This window comes from Phaethon lepturus, unplaced genomic scaffold (assembly GCF_000687285.1).
Source record: "Phaethon lepturus isolate BGI_N335 unplaced genomic scaffold, ASM68728v1 scaffold18395, whole genome shotgun sequence".
Lineage (NCBI taxonomy): Eukaryota > Metazoa > Chordata > Aves > Phaethontiformes > Phaethontidae > Phaethon > Phaethon lepturus.
In genome coordinates, this window is record NW_010541394.1 from 1 (window position 1) to 19,367 (window position 19,367).

Below are 19,367 nucleotides of genomic sequence, written 5' to 3' on the forward strand. Positions count from 1 at the left end.
ATCCAGTAAGGGATGGAGATTCTCCTTTCCTAGAAGCATTTTTTATTATCCTTTGCACAACAGGATACGACTTTTAACATACAATTATTCACAACAGCATGGAGCATGAGACCGACAACATAATTTGCACTTAGTAATATCCTTATTAACCCAACTGGTTTTGACTTGGAAGATAACAGAAGCAGACAGTCCTTCCTCATTGTTTATTCCAACCAAATATCCAAGAGGACAGGATGGGGTTGGGGGGGAATAGTGGTGACAGAATAGAGATTGAAGAAATATTTAGAAATCATTGTTCTGCTGCTTTTGGACACAAAAAGCCTTTTCACCCCGTGCCACATGGTCCCACTGCTGGCTTTCTGGAATCCAGCTGTGCCCAGCTATCCACTGGTCTCTCACATCCAACAGTAAACTTGGTTCTCGAATGCTCTGTCCATGTCACACTGCAAGCAGGGGAAATGAGCTATTCTAGATCTTGGGGCAAATGAAGTATTTGGATTTCTCTCCAGGTAGTCACTCCAGGCTCTTTAATTTTACCTACTTCTTGTGTTTGCCAATGACTGTACACAGAACTACTAATCGGAGAGTGTGGCAGGAGGGGGCTGGAAGGCCTGAGGGAAGGAGCTGCCAAAATGATATAAAGGTAACTTGGTACAGGGAGAAGGAAAGAAGGTTCTCTGGATTCTCCAGATTCCTAAATAGTGTTGGGCCTGCCTCTCTCTTCCCAGCTGCCCATCTCCAAAGTGCTCACATCCCACTTGAATTTAAGTGTTAATGTCAAAGGTCCAAGCAGCACTGGCACATTGTTAAGCTGGTATTCACAGTGAAGTAAGATGCTGCTGAAAGAAGTCACCCACATCTCTAAGGTACTACTGACTCTGGCTTCTAGCTATCTGGGATGAAATAAGCAGTGAGAAATGGCAGAAGTCACATTCCGCACAAGACTAGAACAGTAACTGCAACACACCTTGACACCTGCATCTTGAACTACCAGGGTCTACATAGCTCTTGATCCAGTGAAACTTCTCCATCATGAGCATCATTTCCAACAGACTGATACAGGGCTTATTTCTGTAAGGGAACTGAGGGAGGTGGAGAGGGGATGGCGGGGGGGTGTATGGATGTGTGTGATAAATTAGCTGCACATCAAGATGATGATGCTTGTTTTATTGTGAGCTATACTGTCTCCACTGGCAAATTCAGTGGTCACCTCACAAATTACAAAGGAATAGTCTCATCCTTATTATTACTACAATCTCCCAATTTTATCACATACAGTTATATGAGGCATCATCAAGAAAAAAAAACCCAGCCGTCTGTGGCCATTCACCTCTGGGCCCACAAAAAATACACAACTGTACAAGCTGGGATAGTTCTGTTATGTTAGAGTGACAAAAGGAAGATATTTTGACAGGTGGCGTGACCAAGAGTCATGGGCCAGAGCTGATGGAGCTAAAAGGTTCCGTAACATTTGGCTCTTACAATCTGCACCGGACAATATCACTGTCTCTGTGAGTTGTTCAATTTAAAGATATTTTGCTAGGTTTTCAACAACCAACCCAGCTCTCAGGTTAGTACTTTCACTGCCACTCTTCTTCAGTGGACGTAAGGCACAAGGATTAATAACATATGTAAGCTGTGTGTACTACAGCTTTTCTTAAACTTGTCTGATTAAGGATGAAATATTAACATATTAAACTTACCGAAGATTCCACCCACGTCAAAAAGTGTAGAAAGGTCCCCAGCTCTTTTGGCATCAAGATGCTCTAGTGACAGAAGAAAAATTGTCTCATTTCTAGACTACACCATCTCAACAGTCTTGCCATGCTAGGATAAAGGCATTTTATGGCACTGTTGTTTGTTCACAGGAATAAGCTACCATAAGCTGTCATTGTATATGATAAATAAGAATGTATCATAACTAGGCATTCAGGGATAGAGTCTTCCGAATGCAATTACACTCATGGCAGGACATTTTACCACTTTAGCTATACAGTCCAAACAATAGAGCTGTTGATTGTTAAAGTCTGGATTAACGATATATATATATAACGATATTCCCACTTGTGAATAGCCACAGATTCATGAACAGTGAATAAATGCTCGTGAGGCTCTTTGCTCTAAAAGCATCGTTAATGTACATTTGGATCACTTACAGAGCCTCATCCTGGAGGCCTCCATCACATGACCAGTAATATTCATCATTAAATTACATATGGCAACCCTGCTTGGCACAACATGTACTGTGCAGTTTATGGGGAATATAAAGAGACAGTGATTTCCTTAACTCTGGTTAACAGTTTTCCTTAACTCTTTGCACATACTTACACTTGGTCTAATGTAGTTACTGATATGCTACAGGGTCAGATTTGCAAACGTACATCAGGAAGTTGGGCAACCCAGTCATATTGTGTTAAGCATGAAGTTTCAAAAGGAGCTGAATTTCTAAACCCCTTTGGTACTTTTTTATAAAAAGTCTTTGAAATACATTTGAAAGAGCAGTATGTGCTAAAACAGTGGGGTCAGTGGCACTACCATAGCCTCACCAACATCTGCCACAGCAGATGTCAGTACTGTGGTAAATTATCATTAACCTTTCAAGGTACCCAGTCCTGCAGGAGCACTAGTTATTTGGAGTCCACGCGCAACACCCTTATAGCTACAGGATTTGCAGCTCTGTGTGTTTTCATAGGGTTTGACCTGTCTTTCTGCTGGCTGTTGCTACCATACTTGTCCAACACAGCTTTTTTGTTAGGTGGGGGTTTAAAGGTCACATCATGGCTCACAAGAATGTGAATTTCTCCGGCTAGGGAGAACTCCTTTCTTTGCACTCTACAGCACAAAACAAAAAAGCAGTACTGAACAGATAAAGAAGCTTATCTAGATTTTTTGCATACGTTTTAATAAGGCACTTCAATTGTGTAAAAACATTATTAGAAAGTAAACCTTTTTGAGTGGTTTCCAAGAGCCAAAGACACAGCATTGATGCTTGGAACAGTTAAAGATAAGCCAGATTCTTGTTTGTTTGTTTTGAAAATGCCCTCTCATAATAATGATTTATAAAACTGAGATATGTTAGTTGGTGACTTACAACCCTCCTGCTCCTGTAGCAAAGATATTTCAGAAGTAGTAATGTTTATTTTCTTATTTGTTTCAAGTTCTTATTTCCACGCACTTTGTAGTCATAATCCTGTATCCCCTTACTGTCATACTTACCTACATTTGTAATATAGAGGGGAAGCCAGAACAGGAAAGTATAGCTCACCAGCTTTGCAAACAGAAGACAAAGGGAGAACTCTACGACTCCCTGAGAGAATAAAGGAAATAGGAAGTTAGTATCTTGATAGAGGCTGTTATTTACTTTCAAAGACCATTACGAAAGTGGTTTTTAAGAAGCATTTAGAGTTTTCTTTTTCTTTCAAGAATTCCCAAGAAGCACAAAGCTTGTAAGCTGTCTTCCCCTGAAAGCACAGAGCTTACAATCAGAGCAGACTGTGGTATTTTACTTACATGTTTTCTCTTCTCTTAATTGTACTGAATTAACTGAAGAGAGAGCACTAAAATGAACAGGAAGGATTTGATACTGATTGGGACACCTGCACCATTTATTTTCCTCATGTAAAGAGTTTTTATATAGCATTATAGCACATTTGGAGTGTATTCCAGAGAAATTGGCATATTTTTGTGTTCTTTAGAACCTTCCTTCAGATGGGTCTAAGATTTCTCTTTTATTGTTCAACTCTTTACAAAAAGCCAGTTAACCAGCATGACACAGTTCAGACCAGTATATGGTTAGGAGCACACTACAGACAGGACATATGCCTATTTAAAATACTAATTTGCCCCATCCTCTTTCCTGCTGGGTATATGAAAAGCATACCTACTGCACAGAGCTGCAACCAAACTGCCAAATTGACCTATCTTCATTCCCTTCACCATCTGATATATTTTTGGTTTGAAACTGAATTTCTTAAATCCCTGGTATGGAGTACTGCAGTTATCAGCATGGACAACACACATACACAGCTCGCTCTACTTCACATACAGCTTGTGGCCCTTCCCAACAACAGGCAGGAAAAATACCACAGAGTTACAGAGATTCCAGGTGGCAGCAGATTTTTCTACCCATTACTTCCACCTTGACACATGAAAAGCAATTGAGACAGAGGACCAAACTGGACAGGATGAGAAGATGCAGGAATACAGTGGTTTGGTGCTGGAGGTTTCCTCCCCTACCTTTACACCTGGTCCAAACCAATTCGCATATAATTCTACTTGTGCAACCTACTGAAGCTGCTAGGCTTTAAGCTGAGAGGATGATAGTCCCTGACCTAAAGCAAACTTCCTTTCCAAAACTTCTCACTATAAATCATACAAAGGATTTTAAAATGAAAGCTTTCAAAGAATGTTGAGGAGTGTAAAAGGGAAGCCATGGAAGGAAGTTCTGATGCAGAGAAGTGCTTATAGACTCAGCCTGCTATTCCATCCTTAATACTCATGTGGTTAACTAAGACCTGTAAACTTTTACATTATAGGCTGCTCTAGTATTAGGGGGGGGCGGGGGGCAGGGAGAGTCGTTTAGATAGGTACTGGAGCCTAGATGCTCGTAGCTTCTAAGATGCAACCAATGGGCTTATGCCTTCTGCTTACTGGGGAACACAGCACTCTTGCATCGATTTTCACTCCTCCTCTGAGGCAGGCACACCTTGTCTTGTGTACCAGTATCTGCTTTAGCCCATATACACCAGAGTTGCCAATCAAAGCTTGTGATGCAAAATTAATGTCATCTACTACTCCACCTAGAACTTCACAGAAGTACGAATTCTGAGGCAGAAGAACTTAATTCTTAGAGGAACAGGCAAGAATAGCACATCTACTCACAGGTATTCGCAAGGCCCCAAGAAAGCTGATAGCTGATGTCCCATGTCTACCTTCCCCAGTGACCACAGTGCTGGAGTTCAGTGACACACTGCAATTTTCACTGTCAATAAGCAAGTGCTCCATCTCTGGATCCTGCAATTTTCCCCAGAAACACCATATGAAAAACAAAGGAACAGTGCATCAAAACACATACAGAGGAATCAAATAATTCCAAAATATTTTTTAAAAAAGCTTATCTACTTTATCACAAAAGGTTACAGCTTTTAAAAATCTCTTGATCTGGATATACAGAGTGTATATAGTTTCTGTTCTACTGTGGCACAGTTTCAAGTTGCAAAAACCACATATTAGAGTATGGTTTAATGGAACAAAACAATTTCCAGTCTTTCCTTACCCCTATTACTATGTAAATGTGGTCTAATTAAAACTGACAATCTACTGAGTATGACAACACATTTCTGTATAAAAGCATGTATTATCTTCCTTCTGTACAAATATTAAGCCCATTTTTCAGACTCTAACATCATCTTATTCACCAATTTAAATACAGGGCACCTTTCCAATTGAATTATGGATAACGAGTGCTTTATGTTACGCAATCACTTATTTTTTCACATCTGCTTCATTTGAGCATTGCAACCCACAAATTATAAATGCCTGGAGTTTACCAATATTACTGAATTTGTGAAAAGTTCTTTTTTAGCACTAGGAAGGACTTTAATACTGGCTGCTAAGAATACTTGTGGAGCAAGTTATCACTCAACAAGAACAAGCCATCCCAGTCTAGCCATGAGGGTATCTTGTTATTTTTATCCATCCACCACACTGAAGTGAACTCTCAGAATAGAACTGGAGATGCACATCTTACAGCTGTACATAGAAAAAGACATTTCAGGTATAAATAGTCCTCAGTACTTCTTTTCCAACTCAGAGAAATGTCATGTAGGGATGTAGCTACCCTCACTTTCACCTGCTGACTGAGAAGCTTGCCAAGCTGTATACTTTTACTAGTTATGAATGTATTCTACATACTGTTGTCTTTCTCCTAATTCTTGTGCATTTGAATAAAGCCTTAGTGAAGAATTAAGCCTCAACTATATATTTGGCTATAGGTTAGTGAGGATAAAATGGCAGGCCATTCCATTTCCAGTAGTTGTGACAAAAGATGAAAGTTTTCTGATTAATATTTGGAGGAAGAAATTAAGAAAAATAAAATCAAGTACTGGACAAACTAAATTCTACTATTTTACACTCAGTGATTCTAAATAAATTCTGTTTTTAAAGAACTTCATTTAGGAAAAGACACCATGGGACAATCTGGGCACCTGAGCCCAGACACTTGGCATAATTTTAGAAGCCATCATGCAGCATCCAACATGTTTGTACAGGATTGGTAGCTAGGATGCAGGATTTACAGGAGACCCTGCACCCTGATGAAACATTAGCTAGAAGACAGGAAAAACATCTAGGGACCTCTGACATGGCACTGTAAGCCTACGTTACGGCACATGAGTCACTCCATCACCATTGTAAGTATTTATCTTCTCAATTACTGGACCAAGTTCAAAACTTGAAGTATTTTAACAGTAACAATTCAAATCATCAGCTATTAGCACTCAAAAAAAAAGAAAGAAGAGAGGAAAGAAAGAAAAAAAACAGCTTAAGCAATGAAGCTCCCCACTGGATTCAATGGCAGACACTTCTAGACAGTGTCTTATGTGAGTATCTCTGGCACAACTTGTACAGCAATCAACCAGGATTGCCTGAGGTAATGCTGCTCATTTCTCAGACAGGTAGCTCTAAGCCTGTTTAAGAAGAGTGGGTTAAATATTGAAGTGGAAGTGGCCAAAGTCCAAATAACTTATTTAGGAACCCATGCTGGAAACTTTTATCTACAATACCAGATTTTTATGCTGCACGTAGTTAAATGATAAATAAAAACAGCAGTTTGTGCTTGACAGAGATAACATTGTTCAGACTTGCCAGCTTATCACAGAGTGTGATTAGGCACATGGCACACTCTTGATCTGTGGGGAAGGATTCATTATCCCCCAATTCTGTGTAATTTTTAAGAGGGCAACCTGACATAAGCAGTAATTAACACAAAGGCATTCGGGTCACGCAGCCAAAACCACATTCTGCTTTCAATCACTGCATATGCTGAATATTTGCTTTCTTTTTACAGTAATTGAAGTGGTCAATGAAAAAAATCAGTAAAAAGCTGCCATTCCAGTATGCTTGGAGGAGACCAGCTCATAAATTCAAAACAGTTGTTGTTTGTACAGGCACAAAAGCCAACTGCGATAATCAGCTGAGCGTAACTGTAACACAGCCACTGTAAAAAGGAAGGACGTTCAACTCCACTTTGACAGGAAAAAGATTCTCTTCAGTCACTGGCAGAAAATCAGGTGGTCCCAAACAATAACAAACAAGGATTTTTAATTTTTTTTTTTTTTTTTTTTTAAAAAACCTTGTTAGGACTCCATATTACAGACCTATAATCCAGCTGGCAGGGTGGAAGGGGGGAGAATATTGACAAGGATTGCCAGCAAGTGCCCTCATGCTTTGTTGTCTGGGTTGTGTCTCTGTCCTGCTCACAAGGGAGCACCAGTCAGTGTGAGAGGGGGTACATCTTCCCTGCCTATGTGCTGTGCAGGCTCTTTGCACAGGCTGACAGTAGAGGTACAAGCAGAGTTAGAAGTGAAATCTTTGTCTACTAATTTGCTGACATCTTCTCCCCTTACTTTCCAGCTGACTGTCAAATAATATTGACAAATGGTTTCTGGGTTGGAGACTGTTCTTGGGCAGCTCAAAACGAACACCAGTAACCTTGGTCCAGAGTGGGTTTAAGCTGGACTGATCAAATTATGAGTAAAGTGTTTCCTTAGCAAAAATTTCAAAACCTTTTCATCAATGCTGGTTATTATACCCTGTGAATGCTGATTATTATTCTATGGGCAAAGGATGAAAAGAACAGGAAGTTTCTATTTTCCTGTAAAAATCTGAAAGAAGTTAAAAAAAAAGTCATCCTCTCAGGATATGATGTGCCAAGTGTACTGAATACAAATACAAAATTTCAAATGGATATTTTCAGTTAATGTCCATTACAAGATAAAATGTCTTTCTGCCAACAAATGGAAAACCCCGAATTCAGTTTCCAGTGAGAATTACCAGCACTTACAGTTACAAGTTTTAAGCAGAATTTCTGTGAATAATTGCACATATTTAGAGCGGCCTGTCTCCATGTATAAGCTTGTAAGTACATACATCTATTACATTAAAAAGGGAGAGAAGTGAGACTGCAAGGAGGGGACAAAAAATTTCAAATGGGCTATCCTTAAAATATTTTGCAGTGCATTACTTTTGCTGGAATTGCATGAAGATCACAAGCTAAGACCTTATTCAGCTAGGTTTGCAGTATTTATGTTAGATAATGCTTAGTTCCCTCATCTGAAGTTATGTTTGTGTATGAAGATGGAAGTAGATTTCAGCATAATAAAAGGAAGAGCAATCTGGACCAATAGTAAGTCTACTTTAAATATTCCATGTGAGCTTTAGGAAGTCTTCTGTACAACAATACGTTATATTTTACCTGAGGTTTGTTGGTTTCCTTAGCATTTAAGGTTGGCATCTGAACTCTGAATCGAGATGCACCATTCAGGAAGGTTTTAGAACTCTGGAAACAAACAAACAAACAAAAAAATCCCACCCCATACTTTTGTTGATTGTTTTTTAAAGGACTACATTAATGTTAATAATTTCACTGCAACAAAAGACTTTGTGCATTGTGACATAAACATAACCCCAAATAAAGCATCTTTAATTTAATGACTGTGTATTTTGTGTTTATTTAAGTTCTTATGCAGACCTATGGCAATGTACATAAAGTGCAATCACAAATTTACTTGAAGGTTAACTTCATACTGTTTTTATACACAAGCAGCATACTGAATTCAGAGCACTGTCATGCCATTCTTAACATCTTCAGATACTTTTTCCTCTACTGAACTTTCATTGACATTGCAAACTTAGTTTTTTCTCATAAGCAGATGATCCTAGTAGCAGCTACAGAAGTTGATTTGTTTCAGGAGAACTTTGATTCTTCATTTCCCTATCCTTTTAAGACAAAAAAGTTTATCCCTTTAGTGTATGCTCACTATATTCCTCTAATCCAGAAATAGATTGTGCTTTTGTGGGCAGGAGGGTTAATGAAGGGTCTGAGCATCTCCAGCACGCTCAGTACAGAAATCAAGGCAACAAGCTATTTTAGGCCCCAGAGAGATCTGCTTTTTATGCTTATTTATTAACAAGTGCATTAGTGTATCAGTTCACACCAAAATTGCATTCATTGGAAAACATCATTCCATTCATTCATAGATCCTTGGTCTAAAAAGATTTGCCAGGGACATTAAGGTTTGTCCGCCGATTTAAATATACAGCTTCAAAGTAGGTTTGCAGGCAGATAGGGACAACCTATTGCTATGACCACAAGAGGTACTGTGCATTCCTCAGGTCTAATCACACTCTGGATGCCACATTAAAAAAAACCAAAATAGAACAAAAACCCCAAACCCTGTCCCAAATAAACCCCCCCAACCCACCACCACAAATAAAAAAAAGAATGCCCATCCTTACTGAACATTTTAATTCAAAATAAATCCCCAACAAAAATACAAGGATATGTACTGCATTATGCTTTAGACAAACAGCCATTCATCAATCAGACCCTTCTAAGTAGGCAAAAAACTTTTCAGGATAAAATAAAGTATTTCTGCTGCTCAATGCAGAGCTAAGGCACAAGCAGTCTTTGGCATGCATTCCCCAAAATAAACAAATAACACTAAAACCCTCAGGGTCTGATAAAAAAGAATTTTAAATTTTATCTTACAGAAAATTAGGCTCTTGTCAAAAAAGTTATTTACAATAATCTGTGGGGAAGAAAATCCATTATCTAGAGAGACAAGTCATCTACATCTTTATTCAGCAGCTCAGCAGCAAAAAAATGAAAGACTTTTTCATTTGACGGTCAAAAATAAGATTTACTGTGGTAAGGAGGATATGTCTGGGGAAAAGAACTAGACTGAGAGGCTGCACATTTAATACTTAGACTTCTTTCTCCTTTTCCAAAGATAAAAATTGCAGCCTGGTATCTTTTAAATGCACAAGCACTTTGCCACAGGAGTTCAAGAAAGCTAAAATTCCTGGAAATTCGAAGTTAGATTAAAGAAAGTTCCTAGAACATAAAGACAGGTCTGTATGAACATGTTGCAACTAACATGTTTACCAATGTGGGGGGGAGGAAAAAGGTAAAAAAAGGTACAGGGAGGAAAGATGAGAAGCAATAAAAACAGTACTAAATCATCACATTTCACAAATGACATTAAATCTAATCTTTAACTTCCATTATGAAAGTGCACCATTCTCGCTTGCATTTGTCATAGGTATAGCCTTTTGGAAAGTCATAGCTTTTAACATGCTAGCATTTAACAGTACTTTATTGTATTCAAATATTTGTTTTGAAATGAATTTCAGATTCATAAATCAGAGCCAAGGTGAACACAAGCAAATAAAACACAGCCCAAGAAATCAATGAATAAAGAATAAGAACTGTGCCCGGCTCTCCATCTGTGCTTTCGGACAACTCAGTGAAATCAGACTACTCACCGCTACAAACTCTGTAGAAATAGTGGGCTCACGATCATGCCGCAAATAAACAGCAGACCAAATTCATCCAATATAGTGGTATCACACAGAGATGAATCTGATTTATAAATCTTAATATAAATCTGCCCTAAGTCCTTCCCTCATGTTGAGCATTTATTTTAGTTGTGCTTAAATTTAACTGGCCTCATTCTTGCACAATGAGGTTCAGCTTTTGGCACCAGCTGGCAAAGCTGTCTGCGCCTAATCAAGACATCTGTCCAAAGTGACCCACTACAGCTTTATGAGCAAAGCAAGTATGTTTGTTCCTTTAATGTCTTAGAAAAAACATTTCTAACTATTTGCAAGAGCACACAGGTTATTCAGGTTGTCACTGAAATGACTGAGCAGAAAAGGACAGCTACCATTTATACCGCAAGCAAATTCTACCCATCATACAACACGGCTGAATTTTTTTGTGCCCAGTAGTAACACAGTCTGTTTTACTACATGAACCTTCCTTCAGTTATCAATCAGTTTTCTTTAGAGTCAGGCATTGTCATTACCACATCTGCATTTGTAGGAAATCTTGTTGAACTTCTATTCTTTCCTTATTAACTTCCTTAACTTCTAAAAACACCCTCCCCACAGCAAAGAGAAGCTGTGAGCCCTATTCACTAAGGATTTAGAATCCATTGTACTTTGCAGACCACACAAGTCTGAAGAGAGGTATTTGAGCAATTCAAATGGTATACAGCTTCCCAAGACAACGGCGAATCTTAATCCGAGAAAGGTCCAAGGCAGGTGGGGAAGCACTTTTATAAACCTCCTACAAACTTGCAGATGTGAATATATGGAACAGGGAAGGAAGAAGTGATGCCTTTTCCTCTGGAGAGCAAGGTTTCTAAGGAAACAGAAGGTCAAATGCATCCCTAAACAATGAGACTGCACCTGGTGCAGTGATCTTGCTGGTGTCCTATAGGAGATTAGGTCAAACGATAGCCGCTTTCTGGGACTGGGGGAAAGGGTGGTGAATGGAAGGAGAAAAAAGCTCCTAAAATACTAAATTTTTTTTTTAAATATCACGGCTAGTAGATATTGAATGTCAAATTTTTCCATACCAGCTCCTTGAGATGTATGAGCAACATACTGTGCAGAACTCTTTAATACACTTCTACTCTAAAGCATAACTAGAAGCAAGTAACAAACATTTACCTCCATAAAGGTGAACAGCAAATTCTGTAAACATTATGCTTTAGGTATTATAAACAGCAGCTGAAATGTTCATGGGAGGATTTCTGAACCACATAAAAGCTATGTAAAAAAATGCCTCTATTAGGAGTCTCTAACAGTCAATTAAAATATTCCCATACTTGACATAAGTTATCTTTAAGAAATGAAAGAGAATTAAATGAAAAACACAGAGTGCATTGTGAGCACACCTTATCTCACAGTAACAAACTAAGAATAGGAGTTCCACAGACCATTAACAGTATTCAGAAGCTTCATCAGAAGTACTTCATATGAGGAGGAAAAAAAACAACATTAACCGGTAAGGAAGAGATAACACAGATTAGAAAAGTTGCCTTCAGTAACTATTCAAGAAGAGAACATTTAGAATGTAAAAAGCCATCTATCTTAAAGTATTGGGGGGTGGTAAAAAACCAGCAATCACCCCTGTACAATCTACCTGCAAGACCTGCAACTAAAACGTGTAGTTCACATAGACCTACATGTGCTGACAATCTCCACGTATAGTTCCCTTGCATTGGAAACTGTATGTGGGACTCCCTTGGGACCTTCCCTCCAACACTTTCCCCAACAGCCCTGACTCGCCCTCACGCATGGGAATCCTTAAGACGTTCTTTGCCAATCTCTCCCTACTATTATTCCAAAGAACTAGTCAAAAAAGTGGCAGTCCTGATTGCCCACAGGTCCCGAGGAGTCAAAGGAGAAAGAGCCTGGAGCAATATGCTGCTCTAGGTTTTTGTTACAGTAGAGACAAACACATACCAGAGTCTTATGGAACACGAAACAGAGATGAACCTGTGAACACACTCCTAAACAAAACTGGGCTACAAATAACATTCTGTTACAAGAAGTTATACACAGCTGGTCTTCCTAATGCTCTCTGTTTTCTTCCCTTTCCTTGCTTGTTATTGTTCTCTTGTTCTATTTGGATTGCTTCCCTCTTCTTGGGTCACAGCTACACGAGGCAAGAAAGGAATCATCTTCTCACATAGTAGCTAACACTTTCTAAGGCACATCCTTTCACCATTGACATGGCTTTCTACATTATTGAATTTTCAGTACAAAAAATGTCTTATGAAATTTTGTTTCAAAAGCATTGGGCAAACATCTTGGTACCAGAGTTTAATCACTTACAACCTACTTTTAAAATAGTGTTTGAGAAATCTTATACTAATACTTAAAGCAAAACTTTTCCTTTTAGAAGCAATTTTAAAAAGTTACAAGTTTTGCTGCCACAATAGCACAAGGAAGTATACACACAACGTTCAGCAACCCAAAGAAAGCTTAGACATTTGCGCACACACACACTTCAATCCTGCTTCAACAATGCCTTAAACGGTCAATCTCTGATGCTGGGTTTTCAAACTCTTGTGACAAGAGAGTCACATTTTCCTTTGTGATGTGGGCAGTATGTGTTCCACAGTTTGTATGTGTGATAGGATATTTACAGCTTAATGAAGTTCACTACCTTGCCAAAATTTAAGCCCTTGAAGCTTTCATGCAATAGCAAGATCCACTGCCTAGATGTGATCAATGCATTCCAAAAACTCACTGGATATTTGGAAAAAAAAACCCATCTATATATAAACAGCATCTCTATCCTTGAGGATTTCAAAATTTGACAGACAAGCCCTAAGCAATGTGATACTATGCCAAATTTAGACCTACTATGAGTAGAGGGCAGGACCCTACAACGTCCAGAGGTCCCATCCCTTCCAACCCAAATTATTCTGTGGTGCCACAAAAAGTAAAGCATTGATTTGTCATGTGACCCATACCACTAAGCACAGACTATTTCTCTCTCCTTTTCACAGCTCTTCATTAATGTTAGTTTTGGTTAAATAAGGCCATATTACATCATGACAAAACTCATTGTCACAGACTGACTGTTTGCTCCAATCTCTTCACCTCCACTTCATATCCATCCCTTGCTTCCTCTTTTCCCTAGCTATGTGCTCTTACCGTCCTTCCCTCTATCCAAGGGAACATCCTGCCTTCCATCCCCAAGCCCACAGATGCATGGTTCATTGATGCTATGTCAGCAAAAGGGCTGTTTGCTCTTTCTGCAATGCCTAATACAGGGTTCTTAAACAGTGAGACCCTTCACAGGATATGGTTGGCAGCTACCTCATTATGTCACACCCGAGCAAGGCAGGCAACAAGAGATAGGTCAAAATGCTCTGAAGATGCCCAAGAAGACTGGAGGAAAGTGAGAAAACTCAAAAAAAAAGATGAACAGTTTTTACTTGGTTTACTGTAGTAAGATCATCCATTCCAAAACTTTAGTTAAAACAAACTCATTCACGTGTTGATTCACATTGCTTTGATAGAAAGTAAGCTACTGGTTTGCCAGTGAAGCACAGAAGACCCATCAGTCCCTCAAGTATAGAGTCAGTTAGAGCAGCCTGGCATAAAAGGGCCATGCAGATTATCTGATTTCCAGAACTATCATAATAAACGTGTGTATGAGGAGGCAAAAATCAAAATAGAAAACAGCATTCACTTACATTGGATGGTGTGCAGGAGCAACTTATATCTTTAGGATCTGAAATACAATGCCACACATAGTTAATAGTGAAAACAAGCATAACAGCTATCTCTTAAAACACTTGCCAGTAGTGTAATTTACCAACAATAAACCAACAGTACAGATAATACAGAAGTAGTCCTGGTAGAAATGTGCAACTGTAGCTTTAGAGAAAAAGAAAAGGGTGCTCCATGGTACCCTTCCCATCCTATGACCCAAGTAAGTGCTATTCTGGCAGTCCAGCTCATTACAGCATCCTAGTTATAACTGCAGAACTTTTTACTTCTTGAGATAGGACAGTTACAGTAAAATAAGCATTCATACTAATATCTCCGAGTCCACGTAGGGACAAAATGCTGCATTCCTTCTTAATTCCTAATTTAAAAAGTGACAAAACTCACTCTATCAGCTGACTTCCGCATTTCATAGCACAGAGTACGGATAGCATGGGTTGAATGGTAGCACAGAATATACACTGAAGCCAGGTGGGACATTCTGCTAAGATACACTTGAACAATTTATAAAGACAGGGTACTAACGACAGGGCAGTGGACTGAATTCTGAAGTGTTGCTCTCTCAGGTATGCCAGAGCTTGAGCATATAAACTCTTTAGACATACACAGTTTCTTCTCCATCTAGTATTCTAGGAAGATGTTTAAGTATTGCTTGAGGAATATACTTTGCACTGTGCCATTTAGCTTAAACAGCTGGTGTTCACCCATAATGAGCCCTCCATGGTTCTATACCATTAAAGCACTTACGTTCAATAAGAAACAGGAAACAAACAATCCCCATCGCCGCAATGATAACACCAGGCATCACAAAGGAGAGACCCCAGCACGTAGACACCCAGTACGCAGCAATTAAAGATCCCAAGATATTTCCCACTGAAGTGTGTGAATTCCAGATTCCCATGATCAAACCTCTCCTGCATTTAAAAAAAAGGCAAACACAAACAAGTTCTTCTTATTCCAACAATAAGCATTACTATATTGAGAAAAGTCTATCAAAAATGACGGTTCATCTGTGCTGTTAGCGAAATCGCAATCTTATTGTTCTTTAACTGACTGCTTCTTTATGCTACAGTCTTTCATCTGGCAATTTCAAAACACCTAAACGTTAACAGAAGTGTTCTAAATACCTCTCTCTGCATGACAGAACTCATTCTGCATTTAGTGGCATTTAAAGGCACCACTAGGGCTTGCATATTTCTGGATAGAGTTTCTTTGATAAAGACAAGCATGCGGATGTTGCATAGTGTGATGCTTCTGGGAATGAAAGTCCTCCTGCAAACACACCCGACTCATAATCTGATGCTTTCAGGATATGTTAGACTTATCATGTAGAAGAACACGATCTGTACAGGACAGGTAGAGCAAATTCACTATTTTCTGATCACATTCTGGACTTGCTAGGTGCTAGTAGAAGATAACACCTCCGCAAGCTTGGCTAACAGATGCATCAAACCGCTGTCTGCCAAGAAATCGCAGATTAGAGCTGCTGTAGAATAGCTCCATCTGAACTAATATAAACCACAAAAATCCTGCTTAAGTTCTGACAGTTAGCAGTTTTTTTTCCCTTGTAAATCATGGGAAAACTGCCTGGCCCACAGCAGGAGTCTACCTGGAGCAACCTAATTTGAACTAAACCAAATCTTTTCCTTTGGCTGAAGACAAGATCTAAGAGGTCTGCTCATCTTTCACAGAATTTGTAGCAAAATTGAAAACAAGAACCAGACCACTGATATTCAAAACAGAGCCCTATCCACCAGTCCACTATGCAGCCTCCTGAAAGTAACGGCTGTTGCTTTTGTACAAAGCAAAATCTGAATAAACATATGCGTTTTGCACTGACTCACCAATTTTGTTCAGTATTGTATGATGGTTATCATTCTCTGCATTTTCTAATATTCACCAAAAAGGCTGCAGGGACGATGGAAAACTAGTTTCAGCCTGTATCATCTTAACTATCCCATGATTTTATATAGAAAGCATATACTTAATTTTCATATGTCCTTCTCTTGAATCGATTCAAAATAATGTTCATTCAGTGGTATGTATCTACAATGGATGGCACTACAGTAGCATTACTGTATGCTATATGCATCAACCATCATCAGAGCCAATGGATTTAGCATGCAGCTCTTGCAAAATTTATGAAAAAATCCTGTGTGGTATGACAAAATAAACATTATGAGTGATCTCTATGCAGTATTAAGGGGAAAAAAAATTATGATTTAAAGTAAGTGACAAAAAGAAAGGTTAAATCAGTTACCATATGTATTTTCTTTTTTTAATTAAGTTTTCAAGTTTCTGTAAGCGTGTTAGAAAAAAAGACATTAGACAAAAAGATACTTTTAGAGTTACACCCTGACAACTGCTTTGAAATACAAATGAAAACATGGGAAGTTCCACATTAAGATGGCATAACAACAGCCTTTATTAAAAGTTATTTTAGACTGTTAATGTTTGCACGAATTATTATTAATTCAATCCTGATATATTTCATCTGAAAAATTAAACCTCAGACTAAACAGCTACCACAGAACACAGTTTTGACATAAGAGAGACTATTTCAAACCCATACGTAAACTAATCAGCGTAACAAAGGAAACTTCTTTCAAAGATCTACCTAAATGCTTGTTTCATCCCAAAAAACCACTGAAGCAGAACATAAGATATTTAAATTGACTATAATATTACAGCGCAGAATGTATCGATTTTTACTTCCAAAACTTTGGATTACACATTATTTACCTTCCTTTTCCAAACCAGTTGCCAATACATGTAACGACACTCGGCCAGCCAGTAGTTTGCACCAACCCATTAGCTATCTGAAAGTATATAAAAATAATAATAAACAAACATAGTCTATTAAGTCAGGTTCCTACACAATTCTTGCCGAGTGCTGCATTGGGAAAAGGAAGCCTACACAAATGCTTTGAATTTAGAAATTTAGTGGGGGGGTTTTGAATGCATTCTTTTCCAAGAATAAACAAGTTACAATGTTTTGCAGAGATTTTTCCCTCTACCTACATCTCTCCAATTATTTTGTAATTTAGAACATGAAAGACTGTAATTCAATCACATGCTTACGAAAGATCACACTGCACTGAACTGAACAGAGAAACCAATTCCCCAGACTTAAACAGCAACAAAACACTTATCTCAATTTGAACATATGGCAAAGGATGTTTGCAATCAAAGTGGAAAAAAAGAAAATTTTGGGGGAAGACAGACAGCAGTAAAACTGAGAGGAGAAACCTAGCTTACTGTATTCAGGCTGAAGCAAGAACTATTTCAGCCTCCATGCTGCACAGATCATAACCCTAACTTATCTCAACTCCTAAAAAGCTCCCTATCTAGAATTACACATTAACACAAGGATCACAAGACGGTAATTCACATGTACAATGAGCATTTGAACATGCAACAAAACATCCTCACTCTACCCAACAAAACCCAGTGCAAGACCACCCTTGGTATTACAGGATTCACTGACCACATCACACAGTGCAGCATTGGTAGAAATAGTTTAACCCTAAAGGATCCAGCTCCTGCCTTGGAAACCACATAAGCGAAGAGTGCTGGGGCAGTGATACAGTTAAATGGATGACTTGGTGAAATGGTTATAAAAGCTTGCAGTACCCACGTTAGTATTGCTGCATGCCATATTGCACAATGCCATGCAAACTTGCCAGAGGTGAAAGTGTTACTGCAATAACACAAAGAAAGCAGCAGTGCAAGGTGCAGACCTGTCCAAAGCGACTCAGAAGTGCTAACCATATCCTGGTCCTGACCTAAATTCCATTTTAGGTCAATGATAAATATTTCTGTGACACCTGATTAGATCTACAAGCACTCTGAAAAATCCCACACAATGAATTTTGTTATAGAAGCTGCCTGTTCTATAAGCCACACCAATGTGGGAGACTGTTCATCATTAGCAGTATAAATGTAATTTTCCTGCAGAGGAAGCCAGGATGCGTCACTCAGGTCTTGGCAGACTGACAAAAGTAAATACATTTGTTGTAAAACTCGCCCACATTTAAGTTTGCAAAGATTTGATCACTGATTTGACACAGACTGAAACACTTTGTTTTTAAAGATTTTTTCTACTAAAAAAACATTTTGCAAAAATAAAACCTGGGGCTATCCTCTCTATCATTTCTGCCTGTCATCAATGATAATGTATGCCAGCTTTTACATCCTCCCATCCAACCACTACTCACTGTTCACAACTGAAAAAACCACAATACAACACTAAACAGCACCATGGAAACTCAGAGTACCTAAATAACATCGTGCCTACCTGGGCCATTATGTAAAACCATAGATTATGTATATTATAGAAATAACCCAATCCAAACATTGCAGTGAAGAGTCCGCTAGCAAGCATCCCGACTGTCAGATAGTACCGGATAGGTAGGCGTTCTCCTATTATTCCACTTGGAATATGGAAGGAAATAAAAAGAAAGGCAGTAATTACAAATGAGATCATACCCCAAGCCTTCACAAATAAAGACTATTTTGTGTTGTTTAATTTTGCTTGAGGAGAAACTTTACTGGTAACTACTGTTTTCCTTCACAGCAGCAAATGAGCAATTTTTAGCACTTGACAGAGAAAACAACAAACATTTCATGTTCACTAATTGCCAAGTGCTGACATCGGCACAACCACCCTTCAGGGAGATACCCACCTGGAGCATATTGGAAGTCATTTACTTAGAGACATTTTCCAAATGACCCACAAGGTGGGACGTGTCTCCAGCCATCTAAAGTGAGACTTGCCTCCCTTGCTAAAGATTCTAGTTATGAAGGTTCTGGTTTTAGTCAATAAAAAGAATCATCTCCAAACAGTAGCTAATTCTGCACATTTTAAGATGGGTTCGGTATTATTTTTTAGCAGGTGTCTGCTTCTGTCCTTTGACTATAAAGCAATCCAGGGCAATCAGTTTAGTCTACATGTGCAAGCTGGAGACCGATAAAGTTTGAGGACGTACATTCCAGCATATATTGATTGCTTCATATTCCATATGAAGGGAAGAGAGGCTAGACTGCAAGTTGGA

At 38.7% G+C, this 19,367-nt stretch overlaps 1 protein-coding gene across 1 annotated transcript in view; it reads right to left on the reverse strand.

Moving 5' to 3' along the window:
* Nucleotides 1-1,703: 1,703 nt before the first annotated feature.
* The window catches only part of SLC37A1 (solute carrier family 37 (glucose-6-phosphate transporter), member 1), a gene marked incomplete at its 3' end in the record, with an annotated part of 23,831 nt that continues 6,167 nt past the window's right edge, over nucleotides 1,704-19,367 (reverse strand). Inside the window, exons 5-12 of the mRNA XM_010287733.1 lie at nucleotides 18,611-18,746; nucleotides 17,056-17,132; nucleotides 15,061-15,227; nucleotides 14,280-14,317; nucleotides 8,474-8,557; nucleotides 4,882-5,013; nucleotides 3,217-3,307; nucleotides 1,704-1,766 (exon numbers count right to left, since the gene is read on the reverse strand). Of these exons, the coding sequence (XP_010286035.1) occupies nucleotides 1,704-1,766; nucleotides 3,217-3,307; nucleotides 4,882-5,013; nucleotides 8,474-8,557; nucleotides 14,280-14,317; nucleotides 15,061-15,227; nucleotides 17,056-17,132; nucleotides 18,611-18,746 (788 nt within the window). The remainder of the gene's footprint in view (nucleotides 1,767-3,216; nucleotides 3,308-4,881; nucleotides 5,014-8,473; nucleotides 8,558-14,279; nucleotides 14,318-15,060; nucleotides 15,228-17,055; nucleotides 17,133-18,610; nucleotides 18,747-19,367) is intronic.